Source organism: Diorhabda carinulata, chromosome 4 (genome assembly GCF_026250575.1).
Source record: "Diorhabda carinulata isolate Delta chromosome 4, icDioCari1.1, whole genome shotgun sequence".
Classification (NCBI taxonomy): domain Eukaryota; kingdom Metazoa; phylum Arthropoda; class Insecta; order Coleoptera; family Chrysomelidae; genus Diorhabda; species Diorhabda carinulata.
The window spans coordinates 10,501,431-10,523,196 of record NC_079463.1 but is presented as its reverse complement, the minus strand read 5'-3'; the positions used below and the strand labels follow the sequence as shown (position 1 = coordinate 10,523,196).

The following is a 21,766-nucleotide window of genomic DNA, read 5'->3' as shown; positions in this document are numbered from 1 at the left end:
AATTTTATTGAGTTCTATTTTGTCAAAATTGGATTTTATAGGTTGAATTAGGACCTAAATTTGTTTTTCCAAGTTTAATTTGTTGTAACATTTCTTTCTTAGAGTTTTATATGGTTGAATATTTAATTGGCTCAGTTGATTGAAATCGGCCAAAAACTGTATTTTCCAAACATAATTAAGTCAAACATTAGCATTTAAAAATGTAATTCCAGTAAAACTAGCTATTTCAATGCCTATACGGTAAAAAAGGCATTTTGTATGTTAAATTAGATTAAATATTGGCATTTCCTTATATAAATAATAGGGAAAATATTGGCTTTTCCAAAACCAATTTGGTAAGACATTGGTTTTATAAGCTTGAGATGATCTAATGTCAGTTTTTATATCTATATATCTATCCTTTTATATAAATAAATCAAAAATTTGTTTTTCCCAATGAAATTTGATTGAAAAATTGCTTTTTCAACATAAATCTGCTTAAAAATTGGATTTTCTCCCCAATATTATACAAATGAAAAATTTTAGATTGTGTAATGGCCTGCGAGATACAAAAAACGTTTGTTTAAATAATATTATTCCCTCACACTTGTCCCCGTTTTTAGTTACTTAGTATTCAACGTGAATAGGATACTTATTTCGCACAATAAAAAAAACGTACATCAAAATTCATTTGAATTTTACCACATACAAGTTGTGTAAACACTAAACCTTGCCTTGAACAAACTTGGTAAGTTTATATTGCAGGTACACGAGTACCAAGTTAAAAAGAGTTTTAGTAATCGCTAAGATCGAGGAATCGATACCTAAATTGTTTTTCAAATTTTAAAGTGGAAAGTATTATATTTTAGTGAATCAGGTGGAAAAATTTTTAATATATTGTAAGTATTATGCAGTTAATTTAGAGTGTACTTACTCCTAGTACTAATAGAAATACTTCAGTTTTTACATACTTTCCTTGTTTGTTTGATATGTGAGTGAAACACAATACAAATTACCTCACATCCTTTTCATATATAAAATGGACGTATTTAATGTTCGTTATATTTTCTCAGATCACTTTATCCACAATCATTAATCAAAATAAGCACTATAATTTCAACATGAGAATGAATTTTTTCACAAATACATACTTTTTATATTTTACACTTGATATATACATGTTTAGGATTAATTTTACTAAGATATATGTGTTTCCCACTCGATTTAATTAATTTTCTTTCGATTATTTCACAATAAACAATAAAGCTACTATGAAAATGCATTTACGCAATCACTATACGAAGTCAATGCCACCATTTTGAATAATATCATGACCAACTTCATGTCTAAGATTAATTCAGTTGCCTCAATATTAATATAAAAATAGCCACAGTATTAATTTTTTTTCACTACCTAATAAACTGATTTTATTTTATATGGATCATCTACTATCAACATTTAAGAATAATTAGATTTAGACAATGATTTTTGATCAACTAAGAGAAGTTTTCACCATTTTCAGTACTAATATATTTACGACATACGTACAACATCAACTTTTTCATATGTCAAAATTGCTGTGAATACAAATATTCCCGGGATTAAATTTATCTATACAGATAAAAAAATGTCTACAATAATGCAATTTTTATTACTGCGATTCAACTAGAGCCTTATCTACCCCTTTTGTAACACAAACATCCCTTTTTTGATATAACCGATACATGTGCTTATCAGTATTCCAACCTATGCCTTATCTACTTAATTTGAATGTAAATGAAATAATATATATTTTTTGTCTGCTTGTATGTTTTGACTGGGCTTAAACGGCTGAATCGATTATATTGCGAGATGATATCCTTTATTAATATATTGAGTTTTAATAAGACTTTCACTCCAAAATAGATAATGTTTTAAAAAGTAACCTCGACCCAAACGCATTCCGTCGTTCTCTGGCGCCATCTATCGTTTCCTCTTCAAACGAATAAAATAGTAATTTGGGAGCCTCCTATAAGTTTAGTATACATTTTTTCTTTATTTTTTTACAGAACATGCAGAAAGAAAATGCGGTGTATTTAAAAAATGTTAACAAATATTACGGTTCTAATTTGATATTGAGAAATCTCAGTATGAAAGTAGAAACAGGAACGATGTAAGTACATCGAGTTACGACATACGGTATTCTACTTATAAATTTATGGTGATGGTGGCGATATTCACATTGTTAACAATCACAGTACCCGGTATTTATTTTACGATTTTGGAAATTTATATCAATACAGTTTTTATTTTAATTCAGATATATTTGTAGATATGGTTTATTAGGTCCAAGTGGTTGCGGTAAAACTACATTACTAAAAGCTCTGGTGTGTACAATGAAGATAGATTCTGGAGAAATTCAAATTTTCGGTTACAACATTAACTTTAATGCATATCCGGTTTATAAAGTAGGATATATGCCGCAGGTAAGCGTTAATTAATAAATCTCACGAAGATTGGAGTCAAGTTGATTGACAGAAAGAACCATAACATGGTTCAAACTTCATCAACTATAAAAAATACGTTACGATAAAATAGAATGGAATGTAGGGTTATTTTGCTCGTTATTTAGGTACAACTCCTAGATCTTAAGTCTACGATTACATCAAATCTTCTTTATTGAAGGGAAGCTCACCATTTTGGGTTTATTTATGATCTGCTGTTTCTATAGCTTGCACGCAGAAGCTGCAATTGTCGTCGTCTGCTATGTCAATCGTCTTAAGGTAGTGTTTGACAGGAAAGAGGACCGATCACCAATTTTATGTCGTTCCAGGTCACCACGAGAAGTTCCTCATAATTCCTTTAGATTGTCTTAGTTCTGGATGTTTTCTCCATTGAGACTCTGTCTAATTCTTTCGACTGGAGTTTACAACTCATGCTGAGTAAGGAATTTAACAGCTTAGGCGATAATCAAATTTCAACAGATTGGAAAATTAAACAGAGCAGTTTATTGGTTGTGTGATTATCTTTTTTTAAAGGAATACATACCTTGTCTATAATAGAATTTATCAGTTAAAGATTTTGATTTAAGGATATTGCCTTATGTGGAGAATTCACAGTAAAAGATGCAGTTTATTATTTTGGTAGACTCTTTGGAATGGAGAAGGAAATAATAATGGAAAGATATAATGATCTCCATAAACTACTTGATCTTCCACCACACGATAGGTAAGTACTTTAGTTTTAGAATATTGTATAAGACCACAATCTTTGATATTTAAATTCACTTTTTGAGGAACGTTTTACCATTTAGAAAAACTATATATGGAGGTCAGTATACGAGGATTGTCAAAAAAACAACCGACCTCGACTTGCAGGTGTCACATTTGAAGAAAAAGTGCTGTTCCACCAGGACACTACACTTCGAGTTGATCACCTACTGTATTCACCAGATATGGCCTCCAGTGACTTTCTTCTGTTTCATAACCTCAAAGTTTCATCAAAAAACATTTATGATTCATGGATAAAAAAAACTACAAAAACCAAATATCGCCGAATAAACATGCGAACAAACTTGCAGATTTTAGAGTAAAAAAGATCCTATATTAACACATCAAGGACCTTTACAACTTCCGGAAGTGACGTTGTAGGTAGCAATATCTTCATCATACCAGTGTCTTATATAATACAATCTGTTTATTTTCATCTTCATTCGAGACTGATTTTTTCTTTTTCGGCTAGATTGTAGGGTAGTTTCACAAAACAACGTCTCTTAATTAGTGTTGACTAATAAAGGATCCAATGAGATAATCCTTTTGTTGAAAGATTGTCTTTTCATCACAAGCTTAAGAAAGTGTCACAGCAGACTGTCAAATTTTCTCTACTTGTCATTTAATAAGACATATAATTTATCATTTGATATAATGATAATTGAAATAAACGATAAAGCCGATTTACAGACTAAGCTAGTTGAAGCAGGGGAGAAATTAGTTGTTATAGATTTCTCTGCTAGTTGGTGCGGTCCTTGTAAAATGATTAGCCCGAAAGTTGAAGAACTCTCCTTGGAATATACCGATGTGATTTTTATAAAAGTCGACGTTGATGATTTTGAAGATATAGCAATGGAATATAACGTATCCTCAATGCCAACTTTCGTATTTATTAAGAACAATCTTATTGTTAACAGTTTCAGCGGTGCAAATTACGATAAACTGAAAGCTGTTATTGAAGCTAATCATGCTGCTGTTCCTAGCAAGAAATAAATTACCGAAAATATTTGAATATCTACTTATATAATGTGAAAAATATATGTATTTAATTAAATGGTTACTCTTTCATTACAAACAAGCGAGCTGGAAAGGCGACAAGTTGATATGGTTGATAAAATTTTGTCACATGAAAACACATCAAATTTTGAATGTACTAGAGCCACCAAACGATAAGTAAATGTCAGGATTCCTTGTGACATATATTTTCGTAAAAAGTATAAGCATCAGTTGTATCAAGAGATATTATTGCCTCATAACTTATAATTTTCGTGAATATTTGGCTTCCGGAAGGTCTTTTTTGAGTCTATAATCTGCTGATATCTCTTGACAGTGCTTCTCCATCAAGGAAATGTTCGGATGGAACCTCTCGCCTTATTCTTATTCAAAGTTGTCTAAATTGCACCATAATCTATTCATTAAATTTCAAAACAATACATTTGGGCAAATTTCTTTTTCATATTGTCATTCGAAGGATTCGGTCCTGTCATAAAATATCACAGCAAATTCTCTTGTTGGGTGTTTAGATTTAAAGCAATATGTTCTGGCCGAATTAGCTAAGGCAGTTTCAGAAAAATTTGAAGCTCTCTTCAAGACAAGAAAGTTATATACTTCACAACAGCTTCTAATCCTCTACAAGACCCAAATTTGTCCAAATTTGGACTATTGCTCGCACATTTTAAGCTCGGATCCCAAACATACCCTTAGGACTCAATACAGAAGAGAGCAATTCGATTTATAGGTGTTCCAGAGTTGACCAAAAACTTGGATACCTTAGAGTAAAGAAGAAAGCTCTTCCGAGCCGTTCAACATAATCCTATCTATTGTCAAGACCTACTCGACAGGCAGACGCAGCTCATGAACACCAGAACATCAATTTATCGAGACTCCTTTCATTGGAGAAATGCAAGCGTGAAGAATCAGCTACCAAGGCACGTCTTTCCCAAACACTACAGCCTACAGTCGTTCAAGATCAATATCCATAGGGTTCTCCACATTAATCGAACTACAAGAGTGCAATAGGGTTAACTCTCTTATGCTTGCTTTTAATATGAAAAAGGTCGAAACGGTATCTTAAAAACCATAAATAATAGTGTCCGATATTAGTTTACTTTTATAATTTTATATAGGTACCTGAAAAATTGTAGTGGTGGAGAACAACGAAGAGTTTCTTTGGCAACAACCTTAGTGCATAAACCTGCTTTATTGATACTGGACGAACCAACAGTAGGATTAGATCCATTAATAAGAGAGAGGTAAATATTAAATTTTATGACGAATATCATTAAACAACAAATCTAAAAGAGAAATTCTCACTATTACAAAAAATAAACGAGAAATGCACACAAACACACACTCCCATAAGGGACACCATGACCAAGAGAAGATGGACTCACCAACTTATCTCGCGATTAGCTATCTGGCTTAAACGGACCCAAGGAGAGGTTAATTACTATCTGATCCAAATGATCTCCGGACATGGATGTTTCAGGGAGTACCTTTACAGGTGGTAACATGAAGATTCCCCGGAGTGCGCAACCTGTGCAAGAGTTAATGAAAGTGCGGAACACGTATTCTTCACATACCCACGCTTCGACACGCTTATACGTTGGAAGCTATACTGTCATCAGAAACTGCATGGAGAGCAACGAGCACGTTAGTAGCTGAAGTGCTGTAAGAACTCCGCGCTGAAGAGAAAAAAAGGAAGAATTAGTGATATCGTGATAGTGGAAGGAAGAACTTGATAGCTAGATCCCTTTGAAAAAAAACACAACTATGTTTATGCCCTTTTGGTATTTGGTTGACAATTTAACCTCAAATTGCAAAAAAAGTTTAATAATCAATGATTTAGAAGTAAACAAGTCAATATAGCCTTAACCCTTTCACTCCCATGAATCGAATAAGTCCCGCTGGTAGTTTACAACCGTATCTACGAATAAACGTAATTTATTAGTGCGTGCACGAGAGTAGACGAAGTTCTCAAATATTATCAAGTTTTCTGATTATTCGAGTGATTTGTCGCTGTAATTGTTTTCAAATAATGTTCAGGTAAGAAATATAGTATATCCAAAAATTAGCTGCAAACTCCATTTAGTTGGTCACAAGAAAATGATAATTTTGTTTTGGGACATATACGTCCCATTGGTTATGTTTTTTGGGATCTTTTTGTCCCATTGGTAATTTTGAGTTTGTTTTTTGCTGAAAAAGAAAACTGAGTCAGGCTGAATTGAGGCCCCTTATGAAGATAGCGGTTCAGAATTTGAATCTGACGAGTCAGAAGATAATAAGGAGTCGGTTGTGTCTACAGAATTTCCAGGAGCAAATCATCTTGGTTCTTCTGCTGAGAATTCGGGAAGAGAATCTGAAAACAATGAAGAATATTAGTTCAGATAATGAGGTACAAACTGCCTCCCCATTTGTTTCTTCGGACACTTGGAAGAAACTACCCACGCAATTCACTCCAAGAAATAATGTCCCCAGTGCTAAACCATGCAGCATTCTGGCTGATCTGAACAGCGGATCAACTGAGCTTGATGTATTTTTCAAGATGTTTCCAAGAAGTCTTTTTTTATGGATTGCACAACAAACCAATGAAAGATTGAATATACTCAATAAAGATAAAAAGCAAAAGGCTGTTCTAACCAATCAGCACGAGATAATGATTGTACTGGGATGCTACTTCATTATGTATTACAATGGGGTTCCAACATTCCAACATTATTGGTCTACTAATTCTTCAATGGGAAACACTGCAATCAAACATGCCATATCCAGAAATAGGTTTCAACTTTTGTCCTCGAAGATGTACTTCAACTATCCTGAAAAAAAACGAGAACGCGACTAAACTGTACTACATTGAACCAGTACCTCCCTTTGAAACCTACAAAGCGAGGAATAAAAATATGGGAACGCTGTGATTTCAAAACAGGCTACACATATGATTTTAATATTTATTGTGGAAAGGATGCCAACAGAGTTACCGAATCCACTCTTGGAGAATCAGTAGTCACGAAGCTTTCGTCTTCAATAAGAGATCCAGAGGTTAGTTTATGTTTTGATCGTTGTGTTGTGTTGGTACAATGGTTTGCAATCGCAGAAAAATGCCTAAAAAGAAAAGAAACAAAGGTGAAGCTGAATTTGTCCATAATTAATTTGGTACTACGGCGGTTTTGTGGAAAGATACAAGAGAAGTAACGCTGCTTTCAAATTGTCATGGAAATGATATGACCTTTGGGAACAGAAAAGAAAAGGATGGCAATAAAAAGGAAATTCCTTGTCCTTAAATTGGGGCCAATTGCAATAGGTTCATGGAGGGTGTCTTTCTGACCAGTTGATTGTTATTTATTACATGGATTGTAAGTCTTCTTTCCTTTTTTTTTGCCCAAAGGTAGGGTGGAAGCTAATGCCTTCCTCACAACGAGCGGGTGCAAATGCTGTGAGTTTGTGTGGGACTCTCACCCACTAAACCACCCTCCTCAATCCTCGGGAGTGTCGTACGCCGGGAGGACAACAAATTGTCATTGCATCAGCGTACAACACTTAATCCTTTGGATTTTTGAGCTGTTTCTTAGCTTTACTCCTCTCCACCAGTCCGTTAAGACGGCACAAGAAGAGAGAAAGTTACTGAGCCACTCCACCAACTTCAAGGTCTTACAGCTCCCAGGAGTGGAAGTCTTCTTTTCTGGATTTTCTGGTTTCACTTGCGGAGTCACTGATTTCGGAGGCTCGAAAATATGCCAAGGTTGTTAGAAAACGCCGATACGGCAGACCATCAAAATATTCCAAAGGGTTATTGAATGTTGGGGATCATCTTCCAAATGAAGCACCAACTCGTAGGAGATGTCGCTGTTGTGCAAAAAATAAGAGAGACAAACGCACAACAACCTTCTGCTCAGCATGCAATATTCCTCTGTGCAAAAATTGTTTTTCTAGTTTTCATACATAAAAGTTTGTTGTGAATAAAATTATAATTGGTTTAAATATGTCCCGCACAAAGTTTCCACTGGGATCTATGTGTCCCACTATCCCCTAGCTACCCCCTTGAAATAAAAAATAAATCAACAATTTTTCCATATCATTTGAGTGTTGAATAGCCCATTAAACTGTCGAGTACAATAATTACTCGCAAAAAAACAATTGGGAGCGAAAGGGTTAAAATATTTTAGCGACGATTTCGTGCAGGCAAATGACAATCAAATGACTTTCCATTTCTCCTAATTTTCTTTTATTCTTCTCACATATTAAATCAATTCAATGAGGTTCATATAAATGTAAATCATTTTTCTATTAACCTAGTAGATAAAGTTCTTTTTCCAGAATCTGGCAACATCTTTGTTATTTGACCAGGAGAGAAAATACAACGGTGTTAATAACAACGCATTACGTTGATGAATGTCGAGATGTTGATAGAGTAAGTGCAATATTTATCTAAATTGTTAACGTGGTTTTTAAAAGCTGAAATTACGTACAAATATTGTAAAATTTGAATCCGAACTGGCTTGTTTAGTTTTGTACTATAGCCACATTAGTAGATCAATAACTATCACTAAATCATAAAGTCTTTAGAACCTAACTCTTTTTTGTAAACATTCGAGTTCTAATTTACAAATTCCCAACCATATTTTTCAGATAGGGTTATTAAGGGATGGTAAACTACTATCGGAAGAATCGCCCTATTGTTTGATGAATCGAGTACGAGCCACGACAATAGAAGAAGCATTTTTAAGTATAGCCAAATCGGATACGCAAGATACACTGCCCAAACTACCTGTATCACATAAAATTAGTAAACACGTAAGTGTATATATATTTTAAATAACAAATTTAGACATTCAAGTACTTTGGATTGACATAATCAGTTATGGAAACGCGGAAGACAAATAGCCAAGGCAAATAAGATCGTAGGATGTTTTCAGAACGTAGTATGGTGAAAGAAACACTCAAAAACGAAACGAAATAACTGTTGGAGACCAAGGAGATTAAAATTCTCGGAAAAAATACTAGTAGACCGAGAAAGAAGCAAAATGAGAAGCGTAAGAAATAAAAGAACCAACATATAAATCGAATGAAAGACTCCAATTGGAAGATGAAGTAGAGGTCGACAACAAAAGAGGTGGAATGACAACCCAGGACGAGGAAAGATATCGAAGAAGGAACGGGCGATAGACCTACTATGGAATAAGGACATTAGCAGAACAAATACTGACGTAGAAACCCATAGAAAATTATTTTATATCGGTAATATTTGGCAGTTTTTTTTCGTTATGGAGAACTGTTTAGTGTTGATATCGAATGTTTCAACAGCTATTTGGTCAGTGGTTTTGGAAATTTTGTTAGTATTAGAAAATCAACAACAAATTTGTTTTTTTTTTGTTTCAGAAACGTAATTTCAAGACACAAGATACAAAAACACTGAGAAGAATATGGTCTGTCGATAAACACAGATTTGGAGCTTTGTTAGATAAAAACTGGAAGCAGTTTTATAGAAACATTACGTAGGTAAACTAAACTTATCAATAAATGTTTTTTTTTATCTAAAAATTTGTCATAAAAATTTTGATAAATCAGTTTTTTCATGTTCTGAAATAGACGAATAAAAACAAATATGTATAATTGGATATGGATTTATTCTTTTTCAAAATTTTCTCCATCAAGATTAATAAATACACTTTGGCATGCATTTGAACCAATTGTCTTAACATTTTTTCCATTTCGATTGAGGTAACTCCAAAACGTGTTATTTAAATGCATCAACCGCTTCTTCAGGTTATTTAGGAGTCATAAAAGATCAAGTTTTAGGTGGAGTTTATACGATACATCCCAGAAATACTGAATGTTATCACCTGCGTCTTCTTTCACACGAAATACGAGGCCCAACATCATTTTCTGCTTTAAAAACTGTTGATGGAGTAATATATCTGATATTTTAAGCAACATGTAGAGCACTTGGTCTTCTCGAAGATGATGCTAATTGGTATCGCACACTCGAAGAAGCTTCCATCTGTGATTCTTCTTATAAGATCCGTGTGCTGTGTGCCATAATGTTAGTTTTCTGTCATGATGGAGTCCCACCAAAATTATGGGAAAAATATCGAGATCATTTTTCAGAAGAATGTTGAGTTGTAGAAGAAAATGTTCCCAAGCTAAATTTAAAACAAGTCTACAACGACATTTTAAAGTCGATTAATTCTGATTCTGAGCAATTATATTTTCTTAACACTCCAGGTGGTTCTGAAAAAACTTTTTTGCTCAATTTGCTACTCGCGAAAATTAATCAGAAGTGAAAAAATATCGATGTAGCCGTTGACTCTTCAGGAAAAGCTGCGATGTTGATAGACGGAGGTAAAACAGCTCACTCAGTGCTTAAATTACTTCTCGATTTAGGTTATGACGAGTTTCCGTTTTGTAACATCTCTAAACAGAGTGACATCGCTCATGTGCTGCGAGAAACCAAAATTATTATCTGGAACGAGTGCACTATGGCTCACAAAAAAGATGTTGAAGCTCTAAACAGAACGCTTCAAGACATTAGATTATTAGATGTTGTGGAGGAACCGTCTTCATACCAAGAATTCCGTTAATTCCATCAGATTACCCTTTCCAGTTCAAACGTCTGCAATTCCCTATCAAAGTTTGTTATGCTATGACACAAAGATACTCTCATGGTCAACTTTATATGGAACTGTCAAATTTGACATATTCACATCAGTGTTGCCATATCTGAAAACTTAAGTAGCAGCCTGTTGGCAATAAACTCCTCGTAAGTCCTTGAAATGACATCCATAATAAACTCACGTGTTTATTTCGATAATGGCCGTCACGTTTTGCACAAACGCCATTTTGTATGGATGCAAATTGAGAATTGGAAAGACCGAGCGCAGATGCCGTGGTTAACACAAGCTCTTACTGCCTCAATGTTATCACGTGATATAATGGAGAAGGAATTCAATTTTAAGCTTGATCACAGCAAACCCAAACATAATTGATTTCCAGTTCAAACAGAAGACTAAATAACTTTTAAAAGTAGACCCCAATGTCAAACACACGTTCCTATTTGTTTCAAAGAAAGATAGAGACTGAATCATGGACAAAACTTCATATCCTCTCCTCTCGAACGCGGCCACTAGCTCTGGGAATGTAAACTTAATTTAAAAAGACAATTTTAACTCGTAGGGTAGTATTCACAGGGGCTTTAATAATAAGTACTAAGCGGGTGTTGTAAGGGTGCAATCATTAAATTTTGTTTCCAGGGGCTTATTTTTCCTACTATCTCTTCCACTATTCGAAATAGGAGCGTTTTTATCGTCAGTAGGTGGTGACGTTAAAAATATACCGATTGGAATTGTTAATACTGAAATCGCCGACTGTAGAAATTATACGATGAACGCCACTACCGAACCTTACGATTCGTTCAAATGTCATTTGTATAATATGAGTTGTCGATATCTGTCACATTTGGAGGATCCAATGCTACAAAAGGTGAGTTCACAACATCGGATCAAGATTTTATACAACGTACGGGTTGTTAGACATAATTATTTCATCCCCTTCCAGATTTATTATGAGGGTTTATATGACGCTAAGCAAGGGGTGAAAGAAGGAAGTATATCAGGAATTGTGTATATGACTCAAAATTTCTCACTCAATTTTGAAAAGAGACTAGAAGGAAGGGAGATCGATTTGGAAACATTGGATCAAAGTCAAATTAAAGTCTGGCTAGATATGTCGAGTAAGTATAGATATTTATCCACAAAACGGTTTCTTCTCAAACTAAAAGGTGTTGCTAAATATAAAAATTGTGAAATAAAAGTTAGGGTGGTCCAAATATAAATTTTTGAAGAAACTCCCGAGATATTTAGTGTTGTTGAAATGAAATGTAGAATTGACTTTAGAATTTCAATTCCGGAAACGGATGATCAAATGTTACATGGTGTCGAAGAATGGACTTTAAAAATATCCACCATTAATCTCTTAGAGGCGTTTGAAATACTAAGATACCGTGGACAGCTATGCAAACAAAAGATGCAGTCCTTAACAGAGCAAATGCGGTTCGTGAGTTGGTGGATAATATTAAATGCAGGAAAATTTCTTATTTGGGACACATAGTGGTAGCCGATTTAATATACTCCAGTTGATTATGATGGGTGAAGTTGAAGGTCGTAGAGGAATTGGAAGGGAACAAGCCTCTTGATTGAAGAATATTAGAGAATAGACTAGGATAAGAGAAGCGGGACAGTTATTTAGACTAGCTCAAGATAGAGAGAGTTTTGCCATGCTGATCGCCAACGCTAAGAGGAAGAAGGTAGCACTGGATGTGAAACTGATCTGTTACGAACCGTAGATAACAGCTGGGAACGCGGAGCTGGCTTTTAAGCGTACTATCGATGAACGAGAAGAATGAACCAGCGCCACGCATTATTATTGATTTTTTGGTTAAAGGCTATGTAAAACCTGCGGAAATTTAGTGTATGAATGCAGCACTGTTTTCCGAAAAGGCCAAGCAGTGATGGCAAACTTTCCCGAAAATAAATGATACTGAAAAGAACGTCAAAACTGTAGAAAAACTCATTTTGGAAGATCGACGTAGTACTGTACTCGATGTGGCTGAAAAATTGGACATCGGCGTAGTATTGAGCCTCGGTTACCGCAAATTTTCAGCCAATACCCGCGATCATTTGACTGCAAGCTGACAACCTAACAAAGCAAAAGTCAACGCAAATAATTAAGTAAAGTAACTTTGTTTACAGATTATCAAATAGCTCTTTCTCTAAAACAAAAACTCGTAGAAAAGTATAAAGATTTTCAAGATTCCGTACTGGAAGATTGCGGATTTGATCTGAAGGTATTTGAACAACCTCTGCGCATAGATCATTTTTATGGTGGTTCTAGTAAGAACGAACCTTTTTTAGTATTCATGATGCCTGGGATTTTGATCACGTAAGTTTTATACTTTCCTAAAATATTATATAAGTAGAATACAAATTATTTTATATACCAGATATATTAGTTTCGGATTGGGAACTCGGGAAGCTCTTTTCTCCTTGAATGTCCTCTACTCAGAGATGTAGAGACATGAATGCTGATGTTTTTGTATGATTTATTGACTATAAAAAAACTTTTGACTGTGTGTCACACCGAAAAATTATCGACATCCTAGAATCAACCGGAATCGACGCACAAGATCTAAAGATCTTAATCGGACTTTAAGGCACCAAACAGCAACAGTCAAAATCGAAGGGTCCACATCAGAAGATATAACAATAAGAAGAGGTGTGCGACAAGGATGTGTATTGTCTCCCCAGCTGTTTAACCTCTGCTCTGAGGCGGTATTTAGCAAAGCCCTCGAGAATACAACTGCAGGCATAAAGATCAATAGAAACATCATAAACAATATTCGTTACGCAGATGATACCGTGATAATAGCCAGCAGCCAAACTCTTATGGACGTTATTGTAGAATATAGAGACTAAACTATTGGTATTCTCAAAAATACAAAGAAACGCCAATCAAAGGCTCCATGGAGAGATCATTGAACAAGTGTCTTCTCTAAGATAACTGGGCACGCTAGTCAACCAGCAATGCGACCCAATTCTCGAAATCAAATCAAGAATTGAGGAAGCGCCGAAAACTTTGAACAACATGAGGACACTTCTGGCAAACCGCAACCTCAGCCTGGAGCACCGAACCAGAATGCTTCGCCTACAGGCGAATGCTGCGGATATCTTGGACGGAACATAGAGGTCCAACAGCAAATGGGTAACTTCTCACGACAATCAAGAAGAGAAAGTTGCAGTACTTAGGACGTATAATGAGAGGCGAACGATATGAGATTCTCCGCCTGATAATAGAAGGGAAGATCGAAGGAAAACGGTCGGTCGGCTGTAGACAAAATTCATGGCTGAAAGACTCACGCAGATGGCTCGCACAGACGTCTACAGAAATTTTCAGAGCTGCGGTTTTTCGTGCGACAATAGACATTTGTTTGTAAAAGTGCTGATTAAAGCAAAGTTTCTGTTAGAAGCACACTGTTGATTGTCTTCTTCTTCCTCTTTCAATGGGACCAGGTCCTGTTCAATCCTGTACGTTTGGCCCTCTTCCTGGATCTTCCTGAGAAGCTGAACTCCAACTCTCGTACCACCTCTTTGGTGGTCTGCCCACTTTGCCCATCTATCGTCTGGCATTCTTTCTACGTGATCCCTCTAGAATCTTTTTCGTGACCTGATCCATTTCACCACATCCTGTACGCCCAATTCTTCTCTTACGTCATCACTCTTATTCGGTCCCTGAGGGTGACTCCCTTGATGGTTCGCAGTATTTTCATCTCTGCGGTTCTCATTATTATTTTTGTTGTTGATATCTCGGATCTGGTTTCTGAGGCATTTGTGAGAATAGGTCTCATTGTAATTGTTTTTATTACATGCATGGAAGTTCATTTGGGAGTATATCAAGTGAAAAAATGAACCGCCAAAGAAATTTGTCAATGGAGGAGGCATTGCGAGCATCTAATACATCCTGAATGAAGGATATTTAATGCGAAATGTTGCTGGTTTGTTAGGAAGACATCATTCCAGCATCAGTCGCATAGTGAGGCGACATAATGTAACGGGTTTGTAACCATCGAAGACCAGGACAAGGGCGACAACGGTTCACTAATCAAATCGATTATCGTTTTTTGAGCTTACTTACCAGCAATCTACTAAAAAGTGAATCATCAGATGTTTGAAATATCGATTTATCGTCTGAAAACGGTTAGAAGACATTTACATGTTACAGGGTTAAGCAGAAGACCAGCCACAAAACTCTTGTTTACCAGAGAACACAGAAATTTTGTAAGACTCGCAACAGAATTGGACCATCAATGATTGGAATCGAGTTCTATTCTCCGATGAAACTAGATTTAGCCTTAAAGCTTCAGATGAAGGTGTCGACCGAATCTGGCGAAAGCGAGGAGAAAGGTTTACCAAATGTAACATCTCTCCTAAAGTGGCTTCTGGTTGTGGCTCTAAAATGTTTTGGGGAGGTATTGCTTCGATGCACGTACGAAATTGGTCCCTATAGATACGAGGTCTATGAACTCCCAATATTATTTAGACAACATTATTGTCGAACATGTAATGCCTTATGCTCCGTTTGTTGGGCCTAATTTTTTATTCATACAGGACAACGCTGGTCCCCACAAAGTCAAACAGGCTATTGGCTACTTAAATTATGTCAATATCCCTTTATTAGAGTGGCCACCCAACAGTCCAGATATGAATCCCATAGAACATCTACGGGATGTCATAGTCCCACTGTCTCTAATCATAACCAACTCATAGAGGTCGCTATTAAAAAATGGGAAAATATACCGCAGGTTTTTGTTGATTTCATTTGATATCAAGCATGCCGCGACGTATGAATGCAGTGATAAGAGGAGGGCCGACGCGGTATCAGGGTTGATTTGGAGATATGATAGCATATTTATGCATTTCCAGCAGAGACAAACTTTTATTGAAAAAATACGGCAAATTGAGGTTATGTTATGGTCATATTCGATTAATTTAGAGGAAGATAAGCTACGGCGTAAAGTCCTACTTTGAATTATTGTGTACCCAGGGCTGTTTCAGGTAGCTACCTGTCTGGAGGATATACCTACGGCTTACGGCTTTTGGTTTTAAAAAGGTTGAATGTAAGTACCGTAGCCTTTCTCTATGGAGGAACTCGCACTTAGATTTCTTACAAATGGAAATTACTTTGTGGATATACCTCGTATATAAACTTAAATGTTATATATTTTTTTAAGGCGTTCACCACAAATTAATCATATACAGATATGATTTATGTTAATTTTAATTTTGATAACACATTTGATTAAAATTTCGGATTCTATAATCAAAAAACTTTCTTCTTTAATATGAAAGTGAGTTTATTTAATGAATCCGTTTTATTTTGCACTTGTTTTAGGATACAGTTCTTTTTGGGATCCGTGATGACGTCCCAAACTATAATAACAGATAGACACGATGGTATATGGGACAGATCTATCGTTGCCGGTGTGACTTCCATGGAAATAACGTTGAGTCATTTGTTTCTTCAAGCAATCATCGTAATATTTCAAACATTAGAAATGATGATTTGTGTTTTCGTTATTTATAAAATGGATTACATCGGAAGTATTGTAATTGCATTTCTTTTGGTTTTCTCGCAAGGTATTTGCGGAATGGCCTACGGTAAGCAAATATCACGTTCAAAAGATTTTGTAAATAACGTAAAATTGACAACAGCGCGAAAATTAGATATAAATTAGGTTAAAAACCGTTGGACTTAGATGCCGAGAATAGTCGCATTGCATTTTCAACATCTCTTTTGGATTCGAAATTTTTTCCCAAGCAATAATTTTTCCAAGGATCCGAATGAATTTAGTGAATGTCGTCCAAAATCGATTGTCGTGCCAAAAAAATATCTATGCAGAGCTTAAGCTGATATTGCAAGATCGTAATCGATATATTGTGAGATTGTGGCATACTTTGGCTGTCAAAAAGATCTTAATAGGTGAGGAATCATGGATCTACGTATACGAATCCGAAACTAGAGTTTGGGTCTTCCAAGATGAGCCAAATTCAACAAATTCCATTACGGCAACCTAGAACGGTCAATTCTGAATGGTACACCAGTATTTATTTGTCTGAGGTGTTCGAAACTAAAGTTTGGGTCTTCCAAGATGAGCCAAATTCAACAAATTCCATTACGGCAACCTAGAACGGTCGATTCTGAATGATACACCAGTATTTATTTGTCTGAGGTGTTCGAAACTAAAGTTTGGGTCTTCCAAGATGAGCCAAATTCAACAAATTCCATTACGGCAACCTAGAACGGTCAATTCTGAATGGTACACCCGTATTTGTTTGTCTGAAGTGTTCGAAACTAAAGTTTGGGTCTTCCAAGATGAGCCAAATTCAACAAATTCCATTACGGCAACCTAGAACGGTCAATTCTGAATGGTACACCCGTATTTGTTTGTCTGAAGTGTTCGAAACTAAAGTTTGGGTCTTCCAAGATGAGCCAAATTCAACAAATTCCATTACGGCAACCTAGAACGGTCAATTCTGAATGGTACACCCGTATTTGTTTGTGTGAAGTGTTCGAAACTAAAGTTTGGGTCTTCCAAGATGAGCCAAATTCAACAAATTCCATTACGGCAACCTAGAACGGTCGATTCTGAATGATACACCAGTATTTATTTGTCTGAGGTGTTCGAAACTAAAGTTTGGGTCTTCCAAGATGAGCCAAATTCAACAAATTCCATTACGGCAACCTAGAACGGTCGATTCTGAATGGTACACCCGTATTTGTTTGTGTGAAGTGTTCGAAAAAAATTGGAAAAACCAGTGCGAGCTCTTCCAAATTAGTTCAAACAAAAGCATTTTTGCACAGTCAAAACATCGAATTGATGGGTCATCCGCCGTACAGTCCTTGTTTCGGAGCCCAATGATTTCTTCTTCAACGCTTTTCCACACCCGAAGAAGCACGGCCATCGTATCCAAGGGGAGGGTTTTAGGAGTTCAACCCCCTCCCGAAATAAGCAAAATATTACTTTATATAATACCGAAAAAATACGAGTTGTGAAGAGAGTTAAATTATTATATTTGAATATATATAGCGCATTTTTTGACGAGAGGCAGACGCAGTTGCAGCCAAACTAGTGGACTTTGCGCACAGTAACGACATCTCTAGTCGAGTAGCCGAAATATTTTGTATTGTATGGAAATTATGCGTTGTTTCTCGATTATTCACCACGCTCCTCAGTCGGAATTAACGGAGCTTTGTGGGAGTTTCTTCTTCTTTCTCTGCCATATAAGCGCTTTCGGCAGTATTGTTCCGTGCGAACCCAAAGCGAATAAAAGTGAAAAGTGGTGAACTAATAGTGGAGATAATTAAGTGTATCGTGTAAGAGAGTAATTTTAGTGCAGTGTTATTCGGTGACGGGTTAAGGATAGATACGTGAATCATTATTACTGTCGAAAAATGGAGGGAAAAAAAGGAAAGGTGATAAAGATATGGACTACTGGAAAAAGTAGTGTAGTCAAGGGGTTTCTAATAAAGAAATAAATTTGGATTGAGCTGTCGAAACTATCGAAAGACTGCGATGACAAGCGGGCCCTCGACCTCAATCACAATACCGAATATCGAAATCGATACCAAGTCGCTGGTGCCCTGATCGATACCTTCAACTGCCGAATCTACATCTAGTCTGCAACAGACCAGTTTGCCTGTTACTTCATCTTTTACAACTGTAGCTAAGTTGGATGTCGGTTTTTACGCGAATCAAGAAAATATCTTGGATGAATATTTTAAAGTCCAAATTTTAAAAACGCCATGGAGCCCACCCAGAGATTACTTTTTCTATTTCCACAAAAGGCAACTTGCGCTTTCATTTAAAAATAATGGAGAGATTCCCCTGGTTGTCGTATTCGGAAGCATACTGCAGAGTTTGCGTGGTAATGGGACGTTCGTTTGATGAAAGTAAAGGCGGCCGTCAAAGGATCCGTCAGCTGGTAACCGAACCTTTTTGTAAATGGAAAAATGCTCTAGAAATATTTGAAACTCATGTGAAATCGAGATACCCAAAGCAAAATTCAGAACTGGCAGATAACTAACCCCCATCGTAAAAGCAATAATCGATTAGAGGCGCATACAAATTACACCAGAACCTGAACAACCACTGCAGAATGATGGTAATTTTAGAAATTATTCAATCAAATAAACATTTGAATACTTCACAGAAGAATGCCCTGTACCCAAGAACTTAGATCCAAAACGAAATAATTGACATTTGTGGAGAATTAATTCAACATAAAATAATTAATTGAAGAAGTAAAGAAAGCCAAACTATTTGCGATTCTGGCTGACGTAACCACCGACATCGGACCTGTAGACCAAATATCCTTATGTTGATTTTACAGATAATAAACACCATAGACTTAAAGAGATGTTCCTCGAGTACATTTCAAGGGTCGATGTTTAAGGATCCCGTCATGCAAATCTCATTATTCCAGCTCTAAAAAAGTATGGACTTGAAGGTTCTCACATGGTTGGTCAATGTTACTATGGAGCTGCAGCTATTAGTGGGTATTTGCACGGTGTCCAAGCTTATGTTCGCAAATAATATCCTCTTGCTGTTTATGTACACTGTAGTGCAACACTCTCTCAACCTTGCTATTGATGATTCATGTTCATTAGCAAATGTCCGAAATTGCATTGGGATTGTGCAGTATGTTGTTCGACATTCTGCTCAACGCATTGCTTTGTTGAAAGAAAAAATTCAAGAGCTTGAAAAGCTACTACTCGACCTACTATAAGATTCAGGGAAATTTATTCAGCAATTGTGAATGCTCTCCAAGAACTCCAATTTAATCACAATAAGGAGACATCGCAACAAGCCGCCCATTTGCTAAGTACGCTTCGATCTTCGGATATTGTGCTGTGTTTAGTGATTCTTCAAAAAGTTATGAGCTAACATTGTCGCTAACAAAAAAGTAACAATCAATTGACATCGACCTCATCACGGCATTGAAACATGTAGATGATGTTATGAATGTCTTACAACTCCTGAGAAACAACGCTGACATCGAATATCTTCATCTCTATGATGACGCAAAGGTTTTACTGGAAGAAAATGGTGGTACACTGCGAATGCCACGCGTCGTCGGAAAACAATTAAATGGAACCGAGCATTTCTGCATTGGATGTATGCGGGTATTACAAAATTAATTTGTTCATTCCATTTCTCCCCAAAAATAAATCCTAGCTACACCCGTGTGAAGAAGCAGTTGATGCGTACAAATCACATGTCCCTCGTATAAGAGAAAACTTTATTTATATTTCAATATTCTATGCAGTATGTCCCATAAATAGATTTGTTTCAAATTAACACCATATATCAATCAAAATTCGAATTTTACATAGGAAATCAAACTTTGAATACGAGGGTCGCGCTGAAATTTTTTATAAAATCCAAAAATTTATATTAATAATATGAATATGTTTCAGGTTTTTTCGTGTCAGTTATAAGTAGGGATCATACTATGGCGAATGTTGTACTTATGGGACTTTACCTTCCTGTAAATATTTTAAGTGGTAGGTACTTTTGAAAATATCTAGGTATTATTCACATTTTTCGTCTTCTTTCACATGGATTAACGGGTACACACCACAGACCAAATAACGATCGAAGCAGTGAGTTTCATCTAGCGAAGTTGTGTCCTCAATGTGTGACTATTTGAGGATACAACTGAAGAAGAAAAAATGGCCCTAACGAACTGCTACATCGTTCACCGTATTCGGGCGACATATTTTTGTTTCCAAACTTGAAAATATCATAAATTCAAGTCGACTTTGCATACTTCGAGTTTATTTATGAGAATATTCTCTATTTTCCATTAAAGTTTCTTATATCATCGAGACCACATCAACAATTTAGAACACATCAGACTTTATTCCTCGTAAACCACATTCAAACTATTATTGGTACCACAAAAACTCGCGAGGATCACATCTAACATTGGAAATTTGCTACGACACATGTTGAGTTTTCCTTAGACCCCTTGTGGTTTACATTTCGTAGAATTCGGTACATTCCTAATTTTAAACTTCTTTAGGTTGGATGTGGCCCATTGAAGGAATGGTAAATGGTTTACAAATACTAGCGAGGTGCTTCCCTTTTGTAACCGCCATAGACTCTCTTAGAAATATCCTAAAAAAAGGTTGGTCCTTGGGGAACTTTGCGGTACTTAATGGTTTCCTGATGGGAGCTTTATGGACCTTTTTATTTGGGGTCATAAGTGTGTATATAATATCAAGAAAGCGATAAATTATTCCTTGTATAGATTTTTTTATGATGAAGTAATAAAAGATTTTTATTATACAGAGTGTACTTTTCGAATAACAACAACCTTTCTTACGAACTGACGCGCGTTTCGATTACCAAGTTATCACCTTCAGAGATTAAACATTTCTACATAGTATAGCAGCTTTTCTAAGGGCTTGGAGAAATATAATGACAAAAAACTGTGGACGGGTGAGTTTAGAAAACAGGAAAAAAATCGCTGAAAGCAGATGTGGTGAATAATCCTTACGCTCCACGCTGTCACAATCGTGGAAGTCTTATCGAGAAGCTATATAAAGCTCATAATTGCTTTTACTCTGTTGACTCCCATGCGACACATCAGTAACGAATTTCGTTTTCTCCTCAATGTTTTAGTCTTACAAAGGTGAAAAATCGTAAGTATTGGTCCAAATGTTATTAAATGAAGCTTTGCAAATATAATTATTTAGAATAGGCATATTACAGTAGAAGTCCGATAATCCGGCACGTTCGGGATCGGCTGGGTGCCAGACTATCGAAAATTTCGGTCTATCGGGCGGTAATTATAAGGTTAGGGTTAATAATTTAAATACAAATACACTATACAAATAAATACAACATTACATTTCATATAATGTATGTACACGTACTGTAAAACACATTTCACTTAGATTTAAAAAAGTCACGAATGTCTTTTTGT

The 21,766-nt window shown here is 35.9% G+C and overlaps 2 protein-coding genes across 2 annotated transcripts in view; both read left to right on the top strand.

Annotated features, from left to right (window-relative positions):
• The window catches only part of LOC130892347 (uncharacterized), a 38,159-nt gene extending 17,031 nt beyond the window's left edge, over window positions 1–21,128 (top strand). Inside the window, exons 15-28 of the mRNA XM_057797734.1 lie at window positions 213–240; window positions 2,028–2,131; window positions 2,291–2,444; window positions 3,050–3,186; window positions 5,354–5,479; window positions 8,529–8,634; window positions 8,853–9,017; window positions 9,603–9,718; window positions 11,474–11,702; window positions 11,778–11,952; window positions 12,971–13,160; window positions 16,167–16,432; window positions 20,253–20,339; window positions 20,861–21,128. Coding sequence (XP_057653717.1) covers window positions 213–240; window positions 2,028–2,131; window positions 2,291–2,444; window positions 3,050–3,186; window positions 5,354–5,479; window positions 8,529–8,634; window positions 8,853–9,017; window positions 9,603–9,718; window positions 11,474–11,702; window positions 11,778–11,952; window positions 12,971–13,160; window positions 16,167–16,432; window positions 20,253–20,339; window positions 20,861–21,072 — 2,095 coding nt within the window. The 3' untranslated portion in view covers window positions 21,073–21,128. The remainder of the gene's footprint in view (window positions 1–212; window positions 241–2,027; window positions 2,132–2,290; window positions 2,445–3,049; window positions 3,187–5,353; window positions 5,480–8,528; window positions 8,635–8,852; window positions 9,018–9,602; window positions 9,719–11,473; window positions 11,703–11,777; window positions 11,953–12,970; window positions 13,161–16,166; window positions 16,433–20,252; window positions 20,340–20,860) is intronic.
• Window positions 3,838–4,281, top strand: LOC130892755 (thioredoxin-2-like). The gene has a single exon (XM_057798332.1). The coding sequence runs from the start codon at window positions 3,882–3,884 to the stop codon at window positions 4,218–4,220; it is 339 nt and encodes a 112-aa protein (XP_057654315.1). The 5' UTR covers window positions 3,838–3,881; the 3' UTR covers window positions 4,221–4,281.
• Window positions 21,129–21,766: the final 638 nt, after the last annotated feature.

What these genes read in the sequence shown, in the direction of transcription:
- LOC130892755 (XM_057798332.1), top strand. Translation starts at nt 3,882, where the DNA reads ATGATAATTGAAATAAACGATAAAGCCGATTTACAGACTAAGCTAGTT.